This window comes from Lotus japonicus, chromosome 3, assembly GCF_012489685.1.
Source record: "Lotus japonicus ecotype B-129 chromosome 3, LjGifu_v1.2".
Classification (NCBI taxonomy): domain Eukaryota; kingdom Viridiplantae; phylum Streptophyta; class Magnoliopsida; order Fabales; family Fabaceae; genus Lotus; species Lotus japonicus.
The window spans coordinates 4,139,646-4,158,138 of NC_080043.1; the positions used below are offsets into that span (position 1 = coordinate 4,139,646).

General features: G+C 35.2%; 3 protein-coding genes across 3 annotated transcripts; 2 read left to right on the top strand and 1 right to left on the bottom strand.

Annotated features, from left to right (window-relative positions):
- Positions 1-5,465: 5,465 nt before the first annotated feature.
- LOC130749542 (gibberellin 2-beta-dioxygenase 1-like) lies at positions 5,466-8,632 on the top strand. The gene is made up of 3 exons (XM_057602916.1): positions 5,466-6,160; positions 6,656-7,004; positions 8,131-8,632. Exons 1-3 carry the CDS (start codon positions 5,760-5,762, stop codon positions 8,380-8,382), a joined length of 1,002 nt encoding a protein of 333 aa, XP_057458899.1. The 5' UTR covers positions 5,466-5,759; the 3' UTR covers positions 8,383-8,632.
- A 1,056-nt stretch (positions 8,633-9,688) lies between these two features.
- LOC130746777 (pentatricopeptide repeat-containing protein At5g27110-like) lies at positions 9,689-12,740 on the top strand. The gene has a single exon (XM_057599501.1). It carries the CDS (start codon positions 9,789-9,791, stop codon positions 12,531-12,533), a length of 2,745 nt encoding a protein of 914 aa, XP_057455484.1. The 5' UTR covers positions 9,689-9,788; the 3' UTR covers positions 12,534-12,740.
- Positions 12,741-13,455: 715 nt separating this feature from the next.
- LOC130746778 (peptide methionine sulfoxide reductase B1, chloroplastic) lies at positions 13,456-16,213 on the bottom strand. Its single transcript, XM_057599502.1, has 5 exons — positions 15,975-16,213; positions 15,099-15,210; positions 14,326-14,391; positions 14,029-14,226; positions 13,456-13,844 (listed from the first exon to the last, which is right to left on the bottom strand). The coding sequence occupies exons 1-5, from the start codon at positions 16,171-16,173 to the stop codon at positions 13,814-13,816; spliced, it is 606 nt and encodes a 201-aa protein (XP_057455485.1). The 5' UTR covers positions 16,174-16,213; the 3' UTR covers positions 13,456-13,813.
- Positions 16,214-18,493: the final 2,280 nt, after the last annotated feature.

Here is an 18,493-nt window from a genome sequence, read left to right on the forward strand (position 1 = left end):
ATTTTAAAAAGAAAAACGAGAGAAAAAATATGAAAAGATCTGATGTATGCCGATAAAGTACTCTTATTCCATCCATGCATGGTGTGGGATGTCATATTTGTATTTCTTGATTTTTCAGTAGTTTTATTCAACAATTCCATATTGTTGTAAATAACTACGATATTAACATGACATGTAATAGTTATTAATGATATTAGAATAATTAACAAAAGTCAATTGTGACTTTTCTACCAAAGATATTTGATATGTTTTATGAAATACTCCTTCCGTTCCTATTTATAAAAACCAAACTAACATTTCATGTCCCTTAAGAAAGTGGTTCGTAATATTAAATTTAATTTGTTCAAATTTATCTCAACTTTCCAAAACTACCCCAACTTATTTTTTTTTAATTTCTATTTATCATTAATGAGTTGCATAGTGGAAAGAAAGAAAAACCTCTACTAAATGAGGGTATTGTTGCCAAAAAATAATTAATGCATGCATCTTGAAATTTGAATTGGTTCTTATAAAAATGACCAAGCTACCCCCTTCCCTTGGTTCTTATAAATAGGAATGGAGGGAGTATATATTTATTGTTTTAGTTTAAATATAGAAAGTTACAATTTTTTTAATAACTATGAATATTTGATAAATTACAATTTTATTAAATATAAGTTTAATTTTGAGACTAACTATAAGATGACCATTCATTTAATAAGTAAAATCATGTTCTATGTTCAGGAATGAACACTTAAAATGGGTATAAGTCTCAAACCCTAGTAGAAGCTGGGCGAGGTTATAATCTAGTCCTTTTTGAATAAATCCCAAAAGTCTCTTTACATGGTACAAGAATCACCTTTTATAGAGACCCTAATTCCTAAGCTAGTTGGGCTAACCAAGCCTCGCTTCTCTCGGCCAAGTTCCCTTACATATGTTGGACCGCCCATGGCGGTTACTTTGAATTACTATGCCTCTTTCTATTAATTTCCTTCTAACGCCCTTGGCTTGGGAGCCTATGCTTAGCTAAAACGTCGGGTGAGACCCATTTGGGGGCTGGAGGTCTCGCCCAGTCTATCATATATCTCTATTATTGTATAAATGAAATCAAGATCATTATTTATATTTTAGAATAATCATAAAATTAATAGTATGATGGCATATATCCCTTTTATTTTATAATTTTGAATTAAATATAATTTAAAATAAATAAATAAAACTTCTACAACTATGTAATGCATAAATTTAATAAAATGTTGATCATATCAATGTAGGGTTCCCTCCCACTAGCTATGCAATCTAGCTTGCTCCATTCACTTCAATATACTTATATCCAAGCTCAGGGAAAGGTACGATCAACAACAACATGCTTCTTTATCAAAGACATATTAAGTGAAATTTCATTCTTTCAAAACAATTTACTTATGCCATTTACCGATGAAGATAGGATATTATCCCCACAGGACATCATGACCAGAGAACGAGAGAATTTCCACTACCGCTGAAAGGATAGCCAAGCCGTGAGCGCGGTGGGAACGAGCTTCCCAAAAAGCCAGCCCAGGGCCGGGGTCGGCATAGAATGAACAGGATGTCCCTAATGTTGTGTTGGCAAAGCCAACTTCTTGAGTTGTGGGGCAAGGAAGAGTGGACGTGGGGACTCAGACCGGGGCGTAGCGTAACTAAGAGAGTCATTCCATTTAGGGCGAGACAGAATGGGTGGGCACGAGCAGTCTGGTGTCTGAGCCATTATAGTCACACTTATAGAAATATGTCATACTATTAGTTAAATTATATTTATTACTATATGAAATTTGAAAATATCTTAATTATATAAATACATTCACTAATTTAAATCAATCATAATTTATTAGATTGTGTAGTAAAATAACTTGATTATGTTCATACATTTCCTAGTTTATTCACCACAAAAAATACATTTCATAATTGTAATCATTTTAATTAGAAATTAAATATTTTAACTCAATTACAAACAATATTAGATTAAAATTTCGGTTTATAAAACAACTACTGTAAATTTAAATTCGTTCATTATTACAGGTTGAAATTTGAAAATAAGTATCAAATTATGTAGAAATATAAGTTATTTATATTTAATATATTTCCTGATTCAAATCAATCTTAATTTAATTGTATTACATAGAGTTGGAGTTACTTTTATTGTGAAAGCATTACCAATTGTATGCGTCACTAGCGAGGTACAAACAGAAAAAGTTGAAAATTCTTAGGATTTATTTTTGTAAAGAAAATGTGTGTTAAACAAAAATGAATGTGGTTTATTAATTTTTTTTACTAATAATTAATTAACACTTACTAATTTACTAACTTATATTTGAGTTCAATTTATCATTTTATTCATTTATTTATACCTTTATTTTATTCGTGTATAACACGAGATCAATACTAGTATTAACTTTGAGTGAAATCTTTGAAAAACTCTTAAATATTCTACTGATATTACAAAGTGAAGCTTATATTTATGGAAAATAAATTCTAAAATTGATTTATAAATTGGGACAGGGTGATGCTTATATTTACTACATATGAATTGAACTTTTTAATCAAACCTAACACTAAGACCTAATACTTGACCGTCAATAATGGATTTTTATTTTTATATCTTTTAAGAAATTGAGAGCCCATTTGAAGATAATGATCCATTCCTCCAGGTTTCGTAAAGAAGGTAGCTTGTAGATCAAGTTATAAAATTATAATGATAAAGAAAATTCATCACAAAAGGAAATCAACTAATTTAATATAAAGTATGGAAGGTTAAAAGTAGTTTTCCATTCAATTTAGATATAATTTGACTGCATTGGTATAAATTCACATTCTAGTCAATTTGTACTTAATTTGACTGTGTTGTAACAAAGATTATAGCATAGACTAATAATTTTGGTGGGCGCAAAAGTCAAAGAAAGGTGATTTATATAGGATAGAGTGCACGGGAGGAATATATTATCATCATTTCGTAGAAGGTGAAACCTAGGTTCTTTTTGAAATAGAAAGAAAAGTAAGGGAAGAAAAGCTGTACATAGACATAGGGTGATCGAATTGGTCAAGATTTTAATGGTTGTAAATTATTGTATGCAATCTGCTATGAAAGGGACGAAAAAGAGCACGAGAAAGAAGATTTTAGAAAATATATATGAATATGAATGGTGGGAGACACTTGCACATGTTAATTACGTACGGCTAGTTGCAATGCCTGTAAAGAGTCCGAAGAACAATAAATGGAACAAGTAAAACAAATCTAGCCAAATTGATTTTCGAAACCTAAGCATGGATTTGGATAAGGAGGAATCTAGATTCTTGAACCAATTATATGGGGAATATAAGGTAAAAGATATAGCATTTCAAGATTATAGTATTGTCTTATTTTTACTTTAAGTAGAAACTAGAAATTTTTTCATATATATATGTTCGATGCCGTATGGCTATAAAATTATTTCCTACATTGTATCGATCATAATAAGAATGACTTATATAATATGTAGTAATTATCTCAATTTATTATTATTATTATTATTATTATTATTATTATTATGTCTCCGTGCCCCTCCTAACTAATGCTACTCATAATTAATTCATAAGAAATTATTTGTTTAAATAAAATATCATATCATGAAATATATTGATTAAGTTTTTAAGTTTTGTAATTTATGCAAGAGGTAAAGAAAAAAAAAAATAAGAAAAGCAAAAAATCTGAGACCCCTAAACCAGAATGAAATTAGTTCTTATAACATCCCCAAGAGGAGGGGAACAAGATCATTCATAGGCTTCGGACTAAGATGAAGTCTTTGGCCTGTTGGGCCCATGCTTTCGCTAAAAGACTTTCTCTCAAAGGGTATGAAGCAACTGAACGTTTCACAATTCACCTCTCTCTTTGAACCATTTGTCACACGTTCTTACCCAACAAAGTCACATTATGATTCCAAGCCTTCTGGAGGCTTAGACCCTGACTTCTTAGGTTGCAATTTTATCCCAACCCACCAAATGAATTCTTTTCTTAGTACACCACTTCCAAATGACATTCCAGTAGATGCATCAATGTCATCATAAATTCCTTGAGAGATCGAAATTAAACATGTGTTGCATGCAATAAGAATACATGAAGGCGAGCACAGATTGAGCAAGGGTGAGCCTTCCCAGTTCCCGCTATTGATACTCAAATAATAACTTAAGTCTCTAAATTAAAGATGATATGGAAGAACTCTGCTCATAATTACTGGTTATTAAATAAATCTATATATTTATACTCGAATTTTCAGTCATTTTTTCATTATATATATATTATATATAATGTTTATATTATATCATATATTATATGTCATACTTGTCACTATTTTAAAATGGAGATGAAATTTGAGTTTCAATAAAATAAATTCTTTTGTAGGTTGCAATTAAAACAGCTCATTCCAAATTATTTTGGATTATCAGCAGCAGCAAAGGGAACAGTGATAATTTATCACCACACAAATTGAACTCTTAAAATGTTCCGGTAAGAGATCCAACAATTGAGTAGAGAATGAAAACCAAAAATGAATGCCCACCAAAAGAATCTCATTGATGTAACTAGCTACTTCTTTTCAATGGTGGGGATAATAATGTTGTCATATATATAATCTTTAGTGGAAGGAAATCTAAGCTAACAATCTTCCCCTCCTAGCTAAGGTAGGTGAATAGGTGATGAAGGGACTGCTTTTTAGCAAGATTGTGATGAACATAGTTACTATTTTAAAAGTAGCTTTGTTCACACATACTTTTTTCTTCTATTTTATTTCTATTTACTTGATTTTTTTATATTTTTAAACATAAACTATTATACCACTTATTTTTCGTTTCTTTTTTTCTTTCTATTTTTATTTGTAATTAAGTGTGTCAGTTGTGTGAAGATATAACTTTCCTTTTTAAATCTAAGATTAAAAATGAGTCCAATTTTATATTACATTGCTTGTAAAGTCTATTTGTTTCGAGGTGAGACATGCGGAACAATAATTTCTTTGGATGTATTTGTTTAACGTTTTCATGAGTACATATGTATGAAAATATAGTTTTTGATACACAAAATGTGTGTTATAACTTTTATATTGGTTAGAAATATAACTAAACAAATGTTTATAAATAGTAGAACAATTCTCTACTCTTAAGCTAACTTTTGGATTGAGTTAGGTTTTTTTTTAATCTAATAGTGTGCTTTTATTTTAGATGGAATTTGACTCTTGCATTAACAAAGTGTGCTTTAACTTTCATTTTAACTATAACTCAGACACTTGGAGATAGTATGTGCAATAATAAAGTGTGCTTTAACTTTCACGCTTGTGCAAATCAAGGGGTCCAGAGAAAAAGCTTTAGAGGGGTAGAGCTTGAGACATAAGATATAGTATGTGCGGATCAAGGGTTTTAGAGAAAAAGCTAGGTTTTGAGTTTCAAAATTGTCTCTCATATATCAAAGGTGTATCCAAACACGTGCTTACACGTTGAGCAATCCAAGCTTCTCTCTTACTGCCACACACACCCTCTCCTCCCCCCAATCCCATTATATTTTCAGTATAAATAGCCAGCAGCTAAACCACTTTTCTCAAACATCCTCTACTCATAACTCAAAAGCCTTATCAACTCTGTTTTTCATTCATTCACCTTCCAAGAAAAACTCTTCAATCATCATACATCTTTGCTTCTCTATCTCTTTCTCTCCTTCTTTCATCCACTTCTCTAACCTCTCAAGAACATAGCAAAAGCAAAAACTCCTACATCACAAAATGGTAGTGTTGTCCAAACCAACAACAGAGCAATACTCCTACATCTTGAACTGCAAACCAACCACATTCTCCAACACAATACCTGTGGTTGACCTCTCCAAACCCGACGCAAAGACCCTCATAGTGAAGGCCTGCGAAGAGTTTGGATTCTTCAAGGTCATCAACCATGGTGTCCCCATGGAAACAATCTCCATGTTGGAGTCTGAAGCTAGCAAGTTTTTCTCCATGCCCCTCAATCAGAAGGAAAAAGCTGGACCACCCAATCCATTTGGTTATGGTACAAAGAATATTGGACAGAACGGTGATGTTGGTTGGGTTGAATATCTTCTTCTTACAAATAATCAAGAGTACAATTCCACCAGACTCTCCCCTGCTTTTGGCAAAAACAGAGACAAGTTCAGGTATGTTTATTTGAAGGACAATTTTGTGCTCTTCTAACCATGAACTATGTTTTTACCATTTTGCTATTTATAATATGATTTTATGTGCAAAAATTATTTAGAAAGAACCCTTTTTTTAATTTGTGAATAAGATTTTGGTTGGTTACAAAGCCTAATTATTGAGTGAATAACCAAACTAATTCTGGGATGTGTTAAACACTAACAAGTTCGTCCATAGACCTAAGAAATACTTGTGCATATGTCAGATGAAATGTCACTCAAGTTATTTACACAATTTTTGCATGGTTATTTCCTTTTTTCAGTGATAAACTTATAAAGATGCCCAACATTTTTCAGGGATCCATATGACCCCTGACTCATTACTATTTCAATACAAAGAAAGAATCTCAAGTTCTTAACCAAAACTTTATGTAACAAAAAAGTAAAAGTAATGGTCAAAACTCAAAAAGATACGTTCAATTATTCTTTCTCTCATTACTTCTGTGTTTGTTGCAGGTGTTTGCTGAGTGATTACATGTCCTCTGTGAAGAAAATGGCTGGTGAGATTCTTGAAGTGATGGCTGAGGGGTTGAACATTCAACAGAAGAATGTGTTCAGCAAGCTTCTAATGGATAAGGAGAGTGACTCTGTCTTCAGGCTCAACCATTACCCTCCATGTCCTGAGATGGCTTTGAATAGGTGTGAAAACGTGATGGGTTTTGGTGAGCACACAGATCCGCAAATCATTTCGTTGCTCAGGTCTAACAACACTTCTGGTCTCCAAATTTGTCTTCGAGATAGGACTTGGATTTCTGTGCCATCTGATCATAACTCCTTCTTCATCAATGTCGGTGATTCTCTTCAGGTAGAGTCTCAAACCGCTATTATAATAATATGCAAAGAATAGTAGAATATTTAGATGCGGCTGAGACAAATAAATTAACATATTCCTATTTTTTTTGGGTAGCCCTGTCAAAATTTCTTGTAATGAAAATTTTATAGGTGATTGCTATCATAGCTCAACACTTAGTTGAGGTATGATACAAAACGTGACGTTGACCAATAACATTTAAGTGAATGTTTCTTCTTTTTACCATATATGTTTTAAAATGTAAAAAAAATTCAAATATACTATCAAATATCGGTTTCCTTTTGGTACACGTCAAATTACGTCAGTCATGTACCATATAATAATGAAGGTACGGTAGAATTTACGAATTTTATATTATTTATTATTACATGATATTTATTATACCAATTAATAACTTATTGGTGGTGTTGGATTCAAGAGAGGCATGAAAAAAATTTAGGCCTGTTTGATAATGTTTTGAATTTTTTTTAAAATTATTTGGTATAAACAGTTCTATTTGCTATATATTTTCAGACTTATTGGTGGTGTTGGATTCAAGAGAGGCATGAAAAGAATTTAGGCCCTGTTTGATAATGTTTTGAATTTTTTTTAAAATTATTTGGTATAAACAGTTCTATTTGCTATATATTTTCAGTTTTCAAACCACACATTTTTCTGTAGATTGTTTTTTTCTTTTGAAAAAGAAGTTTTAAAAATTATTTTTGAAAAATATTCCAGTTTTGAAAGTCAAAAAATTTAAAAGAAATCAGACAAAGTCTTTCTTTATTGTTTATTGCTTTTCTTGTACCTATGGATAAGATGTCATACTTTGACTGACACATGTGGATAACTCTTCCTTTTCACTAGCTAGTTGATGAATCTTGTTTGACTTGTTTATTAGTAGTCATGGCCCTTTTCGGTTCAACTCCCGAACAAACCCCAATGTTGAAAACTTGATTAATTAATTAATAGAACGATAGTAATATATAGAGAAAAATAAAAAAATAGCATGGTTGAATATGGTATTCAGATGGGTTTTGCCCTTTATACCTTGTGACTCTGACGCAAGTATATATCTTTATTAAGGAATCTAAAATGTTTTTTCTTTCTGCTTTCAACGTCGGTGATCTACAACACACAGGTTATGACTAATGGACGGTTCCGGAGTGTGAGGCACAGGGTTTTGGCAAATGGCTTCAAATCCAGACTCTCCATGATTTATTTCGGTGGTCCACCATTGAGTCAGAAAATTGCACCATTGCCTTGTCTCATGAAAGGGAATGAAAGCAGCTTATACAAAGAGTTCACATGGTATGAGTACAAGAAATCAGCTTATGCTTCAAGATTGGCAGACAATAGACTTGGCAACTTTGAGAGAATCACAGCGTCATAATGGGCTTATGGGCTAGAGGAATATTAGGGGACACCTATCAACATTAGAGTTATAATATGATGTATTTGAAGTGTGTTTTCATTTACTTAATTTGTTTTAGCATAAGTTTTGTATCAATCAGGATCATAGGTAGGGAAGTACTGTGTATGTAGCCTCCTGTTCATCTTTCTTCAATACTCGTGTTATGTAAGTAACTAAGTATTGTATATTATCAGTAAATGCAATGATCTTTTAGTTTGTTTAATATTAATCATTAGATCCAATGGTCATGATGTTGTTGTTATGTTCTTATTTAAAATATTATTCTCATAAAATACATTATGTATATATATATTATTAATGTGTTATTTTAGCAATAGACAAACTGAACTTATGTGTCCATAAAGCCGAGAGAATATATCGTAAGCATGAAATCCTTACTTAAAAGAATCTTATGTGTCTCATATACTCCTATGGTCCTACACGCACGGGGATGGACCATACATAATCGACTCTACCCTGTTCCTCAAAAGACAAGTGGCTCACACCAACGGCCTATGCCAACCCTACACTGCCCACCCCCAGCTATAGTCCTGACAGTAAGTCCTCAAGCAACTCCTCTGACTCCTCAGTATTCTCCACTCCTGCTCCCACACCTGCTTCTGCTCCAGTATCATCGTCAATGTCCTCAATCTGAATGACCTCCACGTCCACATTCACCATAGTCATGGTCACCAAACGATCTCTTGTGGCACTATATGATAACACGCGGGAGCAGATGTGGTATAGAAGAGAGATGGTGGTGTTGAAGGCCCTCCTTCACCGTCCGGTGGAGGTGCTAATGGGGGTGATGCTGAAGTCGAAGCTAGTAAAGGCTCCAGTTGGCATCGTGAAGCTGAGCGTCCATCAATAAACCTACCGGTCTAAGTATGCGTCCCTCTCGCCCGTCCGATCCTCCGCAATGCAACTAGAGTACGTCACACGTCGTCGGAGGAGATCAATCTCCCACAACAAAGAATCCTCATCGATGAGTGTCAGTCCCTTCTCCCCCGAGTGCGGAATCCCCTCCCAAGCATCCCTCGAAGGCTGACGAGTCATGTTTTTGGAAGAATAAGAAGGTGGATGAGAATGCGGGTGCTTAGGAGGGCGACCCCACTAGGACTTGAGAGGAGGAGAGCAAGTAGTTAGGTTTTAGAGACGAATAATTCAGTCATTTCAATAATTTAATCTCAACCATTCAACATTATACGACTGAAACTTTTTACTATAAAATGGTAGTCTCGTAGAGGCCATAAAAACATATGTAAAACAAAAATGTCGTATTTAAACCAACACTCTCCTATCTACCTTCACTCTGTTCTCCATGAGTAAAAAATCTAATTCCAAACTCCATCCTCCAAGTTTCGCACTCATGGTCGTCACAAAACATGGTTCCCACCATTTTTTCCTCCATTCAAACCAAACGTGTCTCTGCCACACTCTCATTGTTTTCCAGAACCCACTTGACCAATGTATCCAACAAACCAAAGTCAACAACGAGAACCCTCCATTCACAAACATCCTCAGAGTTACCAAACAACGTGAGGTTTTGCTTCCAAGACTGTGTCTCACTCTTGCAGCACCTGAGGGACCATGGAGACATAAACTATGGCAGAACCCTTCATTCTCTCTTCGTTAAAACTGCCCTTGACAAGGATGTCTTTGTACAAAACAACATGGTTAGGTTTTATGGGAATATTGGGGAACTTGAGAATGCACAGAACCTGTTTGATGAAATTCCTGAACCAAGTTTGGTTTCTTGGACGAGCTTGGTCTCTTGTTATGTCCATGTGGGGCAACATGAAATGGGTCTGAGCTTGTTTCGTCGCTTGTGTAGGTCCGGCTTGCACCCCAACGAGTTTGGTTTCTCTGTGGCACTCAAGGCTTGTAGGGTGTTGCAGGATGTTGTGATGGGTAGGGTCATTCATGGGTTGATAGTGAAAACTGGGTTTGATTCGTGTAGCTTTTGTGGTGCTTCGATTCTTCATATGTACGCTGGTTGTGGAGATGTTGAGGATTCGAGGAAGTTTTTTGATGGGGTTTGTTTGGGTGAGAGGGGTGAGGCATTGTGGAATGCTTTGCTGAATGCTTATGTGCAGGTGTCTGATGTGCAGGGTTCTCTGAAGTTGTTTCATGAGATGGGGTACTCTGCTGTGTCGCCGAATCATTTTACTTACGCGAGCTTTGTTAAACTCTGTGCTGATGTGTTGGATTTTGAACTTGGGAGGTGTGTTCATTGCCAGATTGTGAAGGTTGGGATTGAAAATGATGTTGTGGTCGGTGGTGCCCTTGTTGACTGCTATGCTAAACTAGGATTATTAGATGATGCTTGTAAAGTGTTTCAAATCCTTGAAGAGAAGGATAATGTGGCATTGTGTGCTTTACTTGCTGGGTTTAATCAGATTGGAAAATCCAAGGAAGGTCTTTCGTTTTACATTGATTTTCTTAGTGAAGGTAATAAGCCAGATCCATTTACTTCTGCAAGTGTTGCCAGTTTGTGCTCAGATTTGGAAACAGAGCATACTGGTACTCAAGTTCACTGTGGTTTCATCAAACTTGGCTTTAAGTTGGATTCATACATTGGTAGTGCCTTTATCAACATGTATGGAAACTTTGGGATGATATCAGAGGCTTATAAATGTTTTACTGACATTTGCAATAAGAATGAAATATGCATTAATGCCATGATGAACTGTTTAATTCTCAGTTCAAATGATTTGCAAGCTTTAGAGCTGTTTTGTGCGATGAAGGAAGTTGGTATTGCACAAAGCAGTTCTTCAATCAGTTATGTTCTACGGGCTTGTGGAAACCTTTTTAAGCTTAAAGAAGGAAGATCTTTACATTCTTACATGATTAAAAATCCTCTTGAAGATGACTCTAGGTTGGCCTTAGATAATGTTCTTCTTGAGATGTATGTTAGATGTAGAGCTATTGATGATGCAAAATTGATTTTCAAAAAGATGCAAATGCGAAATGAGTTTTCCTGGACTACTATCATATCTGGATGCAGAGAATCAGGGCACTTTGTAGAAGCTCTGGGGATCTTTCATGATATGCTTCCATATTCAAAAGCTAGTCAGTTCACCTTAATTAGTGTTATTCAGGCTTGTGCAGAACTAAAGGCACTTGATGTAGGAAAACAGGTCCATTCCTATATCATGAAAGCGGGATTTGAAGATTATCCATTTGTTGGAAGTGCCCTGATTAACATGTATGCATTATTTAAACATGAAACTTTGAATGCTTTCATGATATTCTTGTCCATGAAAGAGCAAGATCTTATCTCTTGGAGTGTCATGTTAACTTCTTGGGTCCAAAATGGTTATCATCAAGAAGCACTTAAGCTTTTCGCAGAATTCCAAACAGTTCCCACTTTTCAGGTTGACGAGTCTATCTTATCAAGCTGTATTTCAGCTGCTGCTGGCTTAGCAGCATTGGACATGGGGAAATGTTTCCATTCCTGGGCTATCAAACTTGGATTGGAAATTGATCTTCATGTTGCTTCTTCCATTACAGACATGTATAGTAAATGTGGAAATATTAAAGAAGCGTGCCATTTTTTCAATACTATCAGTGACCATAATTTGGTATCTTGGACGACTATGATATATGGATATGCTTATCACGGGCTTGGGAAAGAAGCTATTGACCTGTTTAACAAGGGTAAAGAAGCTGGATTGGAACCTGATGGTGTTACCTTCACTGGGGTTTTAGCTGCATGTAGTCATGCTGGATTGGTGGAGGAAGGTTTCAAATATTTTGAGTACATGAGAAGTAAATACTGCTATGAAGTAACCATAAATCATTATGCCTGCATGGTTGACCTTCTTGGCCGAGCAGAGAAACTGGAAGACGCCGAGGCTTTGATAAAGGAAGCTCCCTTTCATTCAAAATCTCTTCTATGGAAGACACTCCTCGGTTCTTGCTCTAAACATGAGAATGCTGAAATAGGGAACAAAATATCAAAGATGCTTGCTGATACCGAACTGAATGAACCTTCAACCAATGTTCTACTGTCTAACATTTATGCATCAGCATCAATGTGGAAAAATTGCATTGAGTTGAGAAACAAAATGGTAGAAGGGAGTGCTAATAAGCAACCTGGAAGTAGCTGGATTCAGTTGGCAGGATAGAGTTATTGAATGTTCTAAATATTTTGCGTCTCAATAAATATCATATCAAAAGCACATTGATCTGTTGATGCAACATTACTGATCTTGAAAATTCTTTGTGGTGGTCTTGACAAAATTGATTGTTTCAATTATTGGTTTCATGGGTCAACCATGCATTTCTTTAAAAATGCCGATTGAATGCTAGGACACAAGTAGTCATTTCCATAATTACAATAGTAGTATTAAGAATTTCAGTTGGGATAAACTATGCAATTCTTTCGTTATTAGGACCATTGGAGGGAGTTTGGCAGTCCATTTTATAATAAAAGGAAGATTGCAGCTCTTGGTTACTTCTTTACTTCTTTAATTTATCATTCTCCCGAGTAACATGAATGTTTTAAGAGGTGAAACGAACTTATATTCTGAAAGAGGTAAAAGGTTTGAATCTCTGCATATCAACTCTCTAATATTGATTACAGTACTCTTCTTCTTGGAGAGTGAGGCCACTTCTTGGAGAGTGAGGCCACTGTGACTCTTAAATCTCAATGAGACTATTCTCAATATTCTCTTTTCTCAATAGAGAGTGAGTCTCACACAATGGGATGAAGAGTGAAGAGTTCAGGATTTGAACTTTGAGAAGTGACTAATTTACTACTAACAACTAACATTTACCTATTTAAAAAAACCTGAGAATGATTAAACTTTTTAATCAAACTTTTTGTCACTGTTTTTTATCTTTACGCCCTTATTCATTTAATTTTCGCTTTACTTTTGTACTATGACCCTTATTATCACATCTTGGATGTCAGGTAAACACACTTATACACTTGGGCGTACCACATAACTACAATCGGGCACATGACAAATTAGTTTTAACGGGACTAAAACCTTGTAATTCCTCTAAACGAATAAGTATTTTTACAATTTTACTCCGACAATGAACTAAAACCAAATCTCCCGCAATTTACAGGGAACAAAAACTTATTTAATCCAACTCAACAATTTACGCACTCCTATACATTTTAAACCTGCCGGTCAACGAACAACGGATTTTAAGCTGGCAAAGCTCACAACAATATCCACAACTGCCCAACAAAAATAGTTCATTGTCATAAGAATTTGAATTTTCACTATTGTATTCCTCTTATTCATTTCATTTCTCAAGTATTAGGATACAGGGACATTTTTTCTCCGTAAGTAAGAAAAACAGCACAAATATGATATGCTCTTCATTTACAACCTCACCAGTCGCCATCTCTTGTATCAGATCATCTGTTTCTGGCTGACAATTAGTTCACTCGTTACTGCTTCGTTTTGAGCTTGAGAGAAGCACTGCAGGAATTCCATATCAAAGGTGAGCTAAGGGAAACACAACTGGCTCGGAAGACAAAATCAGTTCTAAGGAGAAGCCACAGTGAGTAGCTTCTATGTTTCAGAGTTGATTCTGAGTAAAAATAATCTGACTCAAATATGGTAATAACATTAAAAACGAGACTGGATTCAAGTGGTTCTTTACCTGTTGATGCAATAACGCTTTCCTGTGGGTGGAGGACCATCATCAAACACATGTCCAAGATGAGCATCACAAACAGCACACAGAACTTCCTGGCGCGGCATGAATATAACTGACAAATCTAGTTTTGATTTCACATTGTTGCCAATTGGCTGGTCATATGATGGCCAGCCAGTTCCACTGTTAAACTTAGAAGATGATCTGGGAAACACAAAACGGCGCAAAGTCAGTTTGAGTTGATTGAGGTCAGGGTAAGAAACAAACGTGCATACGAATATGAAGCAGATATATATTACTTACTCGAATAAAGGGGTGTCACAACATATGCAATTGTAAGTCCCGGGGGTTTTGGTATTCCAGTACTCCCTGAAATGAATTAAAGAAAAATGATGAATATAACATTGACATGAGAATAAATTCCTATGCAGCAATAGACTAATTCGTTTTATCAGTCCCAGTATGGTATACAAGTAGACTTCAGAGACCAGATTTTGTAGCATTTTATAGCCTTACCTTGCCCTGAACACTTAACTGACTCAAGCCAAATGGTTCAGCATCAAAATTACAGAAAATGACACACTGTTTGACAAGAAATGACTAATTCTTACACAGCAGTTGAAGCAGCAAAAGACTGTTATGAGATATCTAATGCTAAACAACTAACATCAAGGAAGTGGATTCAAACTTCTATCTTTTAAATGATGAATTAACCGCCCATGAAAATACCATATACAACTGTTGAATGTGAAATTTCCAACATAATATAGAAAACGATAAGGAATGTGACAAATTGGTGAGAAATTTAAATCTGTTTTAAACCAGAAGTACCTAAATTTCCTTACGAAGTACCCAACATAGTGTTTTTCCTGTGATAGAAAATTGCTTAACTGAACAGAATTGAAGAATTTCAATTAAATTGGAATCAAAAGCAAGAGAAGTTAGTAATTCAGTGCAACAAGCAAGCAAGAAGAAAGAGACCAGTAATATGATCTTGAATCTAGCAGAACAAAATGCTAACTAAGCATGACACTAAAGTGTATTCCTAAACTCTTAGTAGCAGTTCAGAAACATACCCAGTGAAGGCTCTCTCAGTCCCCTTTTGGCGAGTAACATAAAATTGTTCATTTGTCAGCCGCTTCTTCCACTCGTCATTGCTTAGAGACTTATAATCAACACTGCCGGCTCCTGCAAAGATCAGAAAGACACTGTTGAAGATGGAGGATTCACAATAGTTTAAAACATGAATACTTCTAGTCTAGTGAATAATAGTGAGTATGATCATGTTCAAGTACACTCCATCAAATTATGTCAGCAGAACCAAATTCCACATGAATAAGCATATCAAGAATAACCAGTGGCCGGATGTAACATTGCAAATGCTATATTTAGTGAGAGTAATGAAATAGTACTTGCTGAAACATGTTCTTTCATATCAACCCTAACAAACAAAAAAACAACTTTTGAAAATTTATTCTAACAATCACCAAAAGAGTAACAATAACAGCCTGCCAATAGCTTAATAAGAGAAAACTGGGATTCTCTTTCCCCAAATAACTGTTTAAAATAATAATCAAAAACCATTTAAGTGAGTCAGATTATTTTTATAGTATCAGAGTCTCTATAATCAAGCGGTCTAGAGTTCAATAATTACCGCCTTCAATAAATAAATAAAAACTGAATTTGAGACCACCTACTACGATAGGTGGCCTGTGCATTGTTTACGCTTCAAGCCCAAATGGATTCTTCCGTGTGGGAGCGGGTTAAAATAACAATATAAAATCATTCATGAGACGCTTAGCTTAAGCTTTTGAGATAATTGGTAGTTTCATCATAAACTATTGTTCAATTGAACAAAACTTTCTTCTAATCTAAACTGAGCAGAACCATACAACAATGGAAATCAGCAAAGATAAAGAAACTGAGGATAACTCAATCCAATAACCTATTACCTGACTGAGTTTCAATTTTGTCTGCCTGGTTGGACTGAGAAGAAGCAGATGATCCCATAGCACGGATTGAGGAAGAAATTCTTGTTAGTTTGGTATAAGCAGGTGGTGAAGGGCACAACAAAACCTTGGAATCTAGCTTTGGAATTAGCTTAATGGAAGCAACATGCATTGTTGGTAAACTCAAACTATAAGAAGCCATTATCCACCACGCGCTAATTGATCTCTTTGACACTGAGTTTTAATATTGGGGTGGTTTGTGGTTAGATTTTGTGCCACGTGAGATTGAACAAAACATGATGATTCTTTTCTTATTCATTGTGGCTAGCATCGAAGTTTGTGGAAATTTGGACGCCGCAAATTTGTGAGTTCTAGAATGTGGTCGTGAACTCGTATCAATGTAAAATTTTTTGGGTTGAATTGATCACTAAGTTCCTATACTTTTACAAAAGTTTTAATTAGGTCCCTATTAAACTTAGTACGTTTTAAATAATAAAAGTTGGATTAAAGGGTTGTGTAGTTTCATGCTATTATCATCAAGGGAGGATCGAGTCCTACAACCACTCCCATGTTAATGAAGTGAATCAAATGATGAGTTTGCAACATGAGTCTCTAGAAAAACTCCTGTGGAAACAGTTGAGGCGGTAGAGGAGGTAGGTGGTTGAAAGGAATCATGGCTCAAGTGAGACCGTCAGCAACATCAAAAATCTGATGAGTTGGTGGGTTGGTAATAGCAGCGAAAGCATTTTCGCCAAGGACATGCTTCTTGAGCTCATCTAACGGCGCCCTGGACTTCTCAAACTAGGACTTGTCCATCTCTCCTCAACCTGACATACCCACTAAAACTATGAGTGAGCCGCCTTGTACAAGGTGGTCAACTCCTCTCCGTGATTCTCGTCGACGTCCAGTTGGTTGTTGATTTCAGAGAGGTATGCATGTGGATCCCATGCACATTAGAGCGCCAATGTGCATGGGATCCACATGCATACCTCTCTGAAATCAACAACCACCTGGACGCCGACGAGAATCACAGTGAGGAGCTGACCCCCTGTGCAAGGCGGCTCAATCCTAGTTACGGTGGGCTTATCAGAATGCGAAAATGAACAAGTCTCAACTTGAGAAGTTCAAGGTAGCGGCGAATGAGCTCAAGAAGCATGTCCTTTGCTACATTGTTGTTGCTGCTACTACCAACCCACCAACTCATCAATCTTTTTATGTTGCTGACGGTCTCACTTTAGCCATGATTCTTTTCAACCACCTACCTCCACTACTGCCTCAATTGTTTCCACAACAGTTTTAATAGAGATCCATGTTGCAAACTCATCATTTGATTGGCTTCAATAATATTGGAGGACCCCAATAATATAAAATCATATGTAGGTGGAGAATAAACTATATAGTATCAACATATAGGAAATTGAAACACTTGTGCAAAATAATTTTATTGTCGTGCTCATCCCAATGAATTAACTGTCGTTGGAGTGAGTTAATGCAAATCTTAATTCATAGGACAACAACATCCAAATAATTTAAAAATTTAACAGGTAAACTCATCACTCATTTAAAAAACAGTTCATTGTGGTTGAAGATATTTTCTTAATTGATAAAACTTAAACATTTATTATATATTTACCAAAAGAGAATTTAATTGGCTCTAATTCTTTCAGGAGATAATAGGGAATTTATTTCTTTCAAAAGAAAAATATAAAGGTTTTTTTATAGGCGAAAAAAAAAATACACCACAAAGCTTATTTGAAACTAATTTAGAAAATTCTTATTTAGCAAAGCTTCCATATAATATTTAGAATGTGGATAAATAAACACTGAATCCATATGGGTAAGATCCAGTAGCAATTGGGAAACTCACATGCACATTGCATACATTCATCGCTGCTTCCATCTAAATAAAAGGGAGATGTGAAACGTGTAAAGCAAGAAATATGCATCTCAAGGTCATTAAGAATTACTTTGTTATGCTTTTCAAAAGGATATTAGTATTTGAGAAGCATCCAGAAAACTCAGACTAAAACTGATAGAAGAATCAGAGAAAAGAAAAAGAATTTGCATCTGAATATTTCACTATGATAAAACTGAATTGTACAATGAGAGATTGAATCCTTATATAGGATGCAGTGGCTTGTTGAACAAGCTAACTGAACAGTAACTTCCTCTAACAGAAAGATAACTGACTCTAACAAACTTGACAGCTATATACAGCTGTTACTAACAGAAATTTCAGTTGTGTCCAGCTGGCATTCCAGCTGGCACACACTTACACATTGAAACCGATATTTTCATATCAACAATATACCTATACTCTCTAATACACCCCCTCAAACTGAAGGAGGTGACAAAAGCACTTGCTTGTCAACTACATTCAGTTTGTCCTTTAACAGTAGAAACCTAGTTGGGGAGAGGGCCTTAGTGAATATGTCTGCCTTTTGATGTTCAGAGGGTACATGTTGAACTAGAAGACTCTTATCTTGGACCTTTTCCCTTACAAAAAATATATCCATTTCCAT

What these genes read in the sequence shown, in the direction of transcription:
- LOC130746778 (XM_057599502.1), bottom strand. Translation starts at nt 16,173, where the DNA reads ATGGCTTCTTATAGTTTGAGTTTACCAACAATGCATGTTGCTTCCATT. An exon ending in CAAAATTGAAACTCAGTCAG is followed by an intron (nt 15,211 to 15,974) that starts GTAATAGGTTAT and finishes TGATCTTTGCAG; the next exon opens with GAGCCGGCAGTGTTGATTAT. An exon ending in AAGCGTTATTGCATCAACAG is followed by an intron (nt 13,845 to 14,028) that starts GTAAAGAACCAC and finishes GAATTCCTGCAG; the next exon opens with TGCTTCTCTCAAGCTCAAAA.
- LOC130749542 (XM_057602916.1), top strand. Translation starts at nt 5,760, where the DNA reads ATGGTAGTGTTGTCCAAACCAACAACAGAGCAATACTCCTACATCTTG. An exon ending in AAAAACAGAGACAAGTTCAG is followed by an intron (nt 6,161 to 6,655) that starts GTATGTTTATTT and finishes TGTTTGTTGCAG; the next exon opens with GTGTTTGCTGAGTGATTACA. An exon ending in ATGTCGGTGATTCTCTTCAG is followed by an intron (nt 7,005 to 8,130) that starts GTAGAGTCTCAA and finishes TACAACACACAG; the next exon opens with GTTATGACTAATGGACGGTT.
- LOC130746777 (XM_057599501.1), top strand. Translation starts at nt 9,789, where the DNA reads ATGGTTCCCACCATTTTTTCCTCCATTCAAACCAAACGTGTCTCTGCC.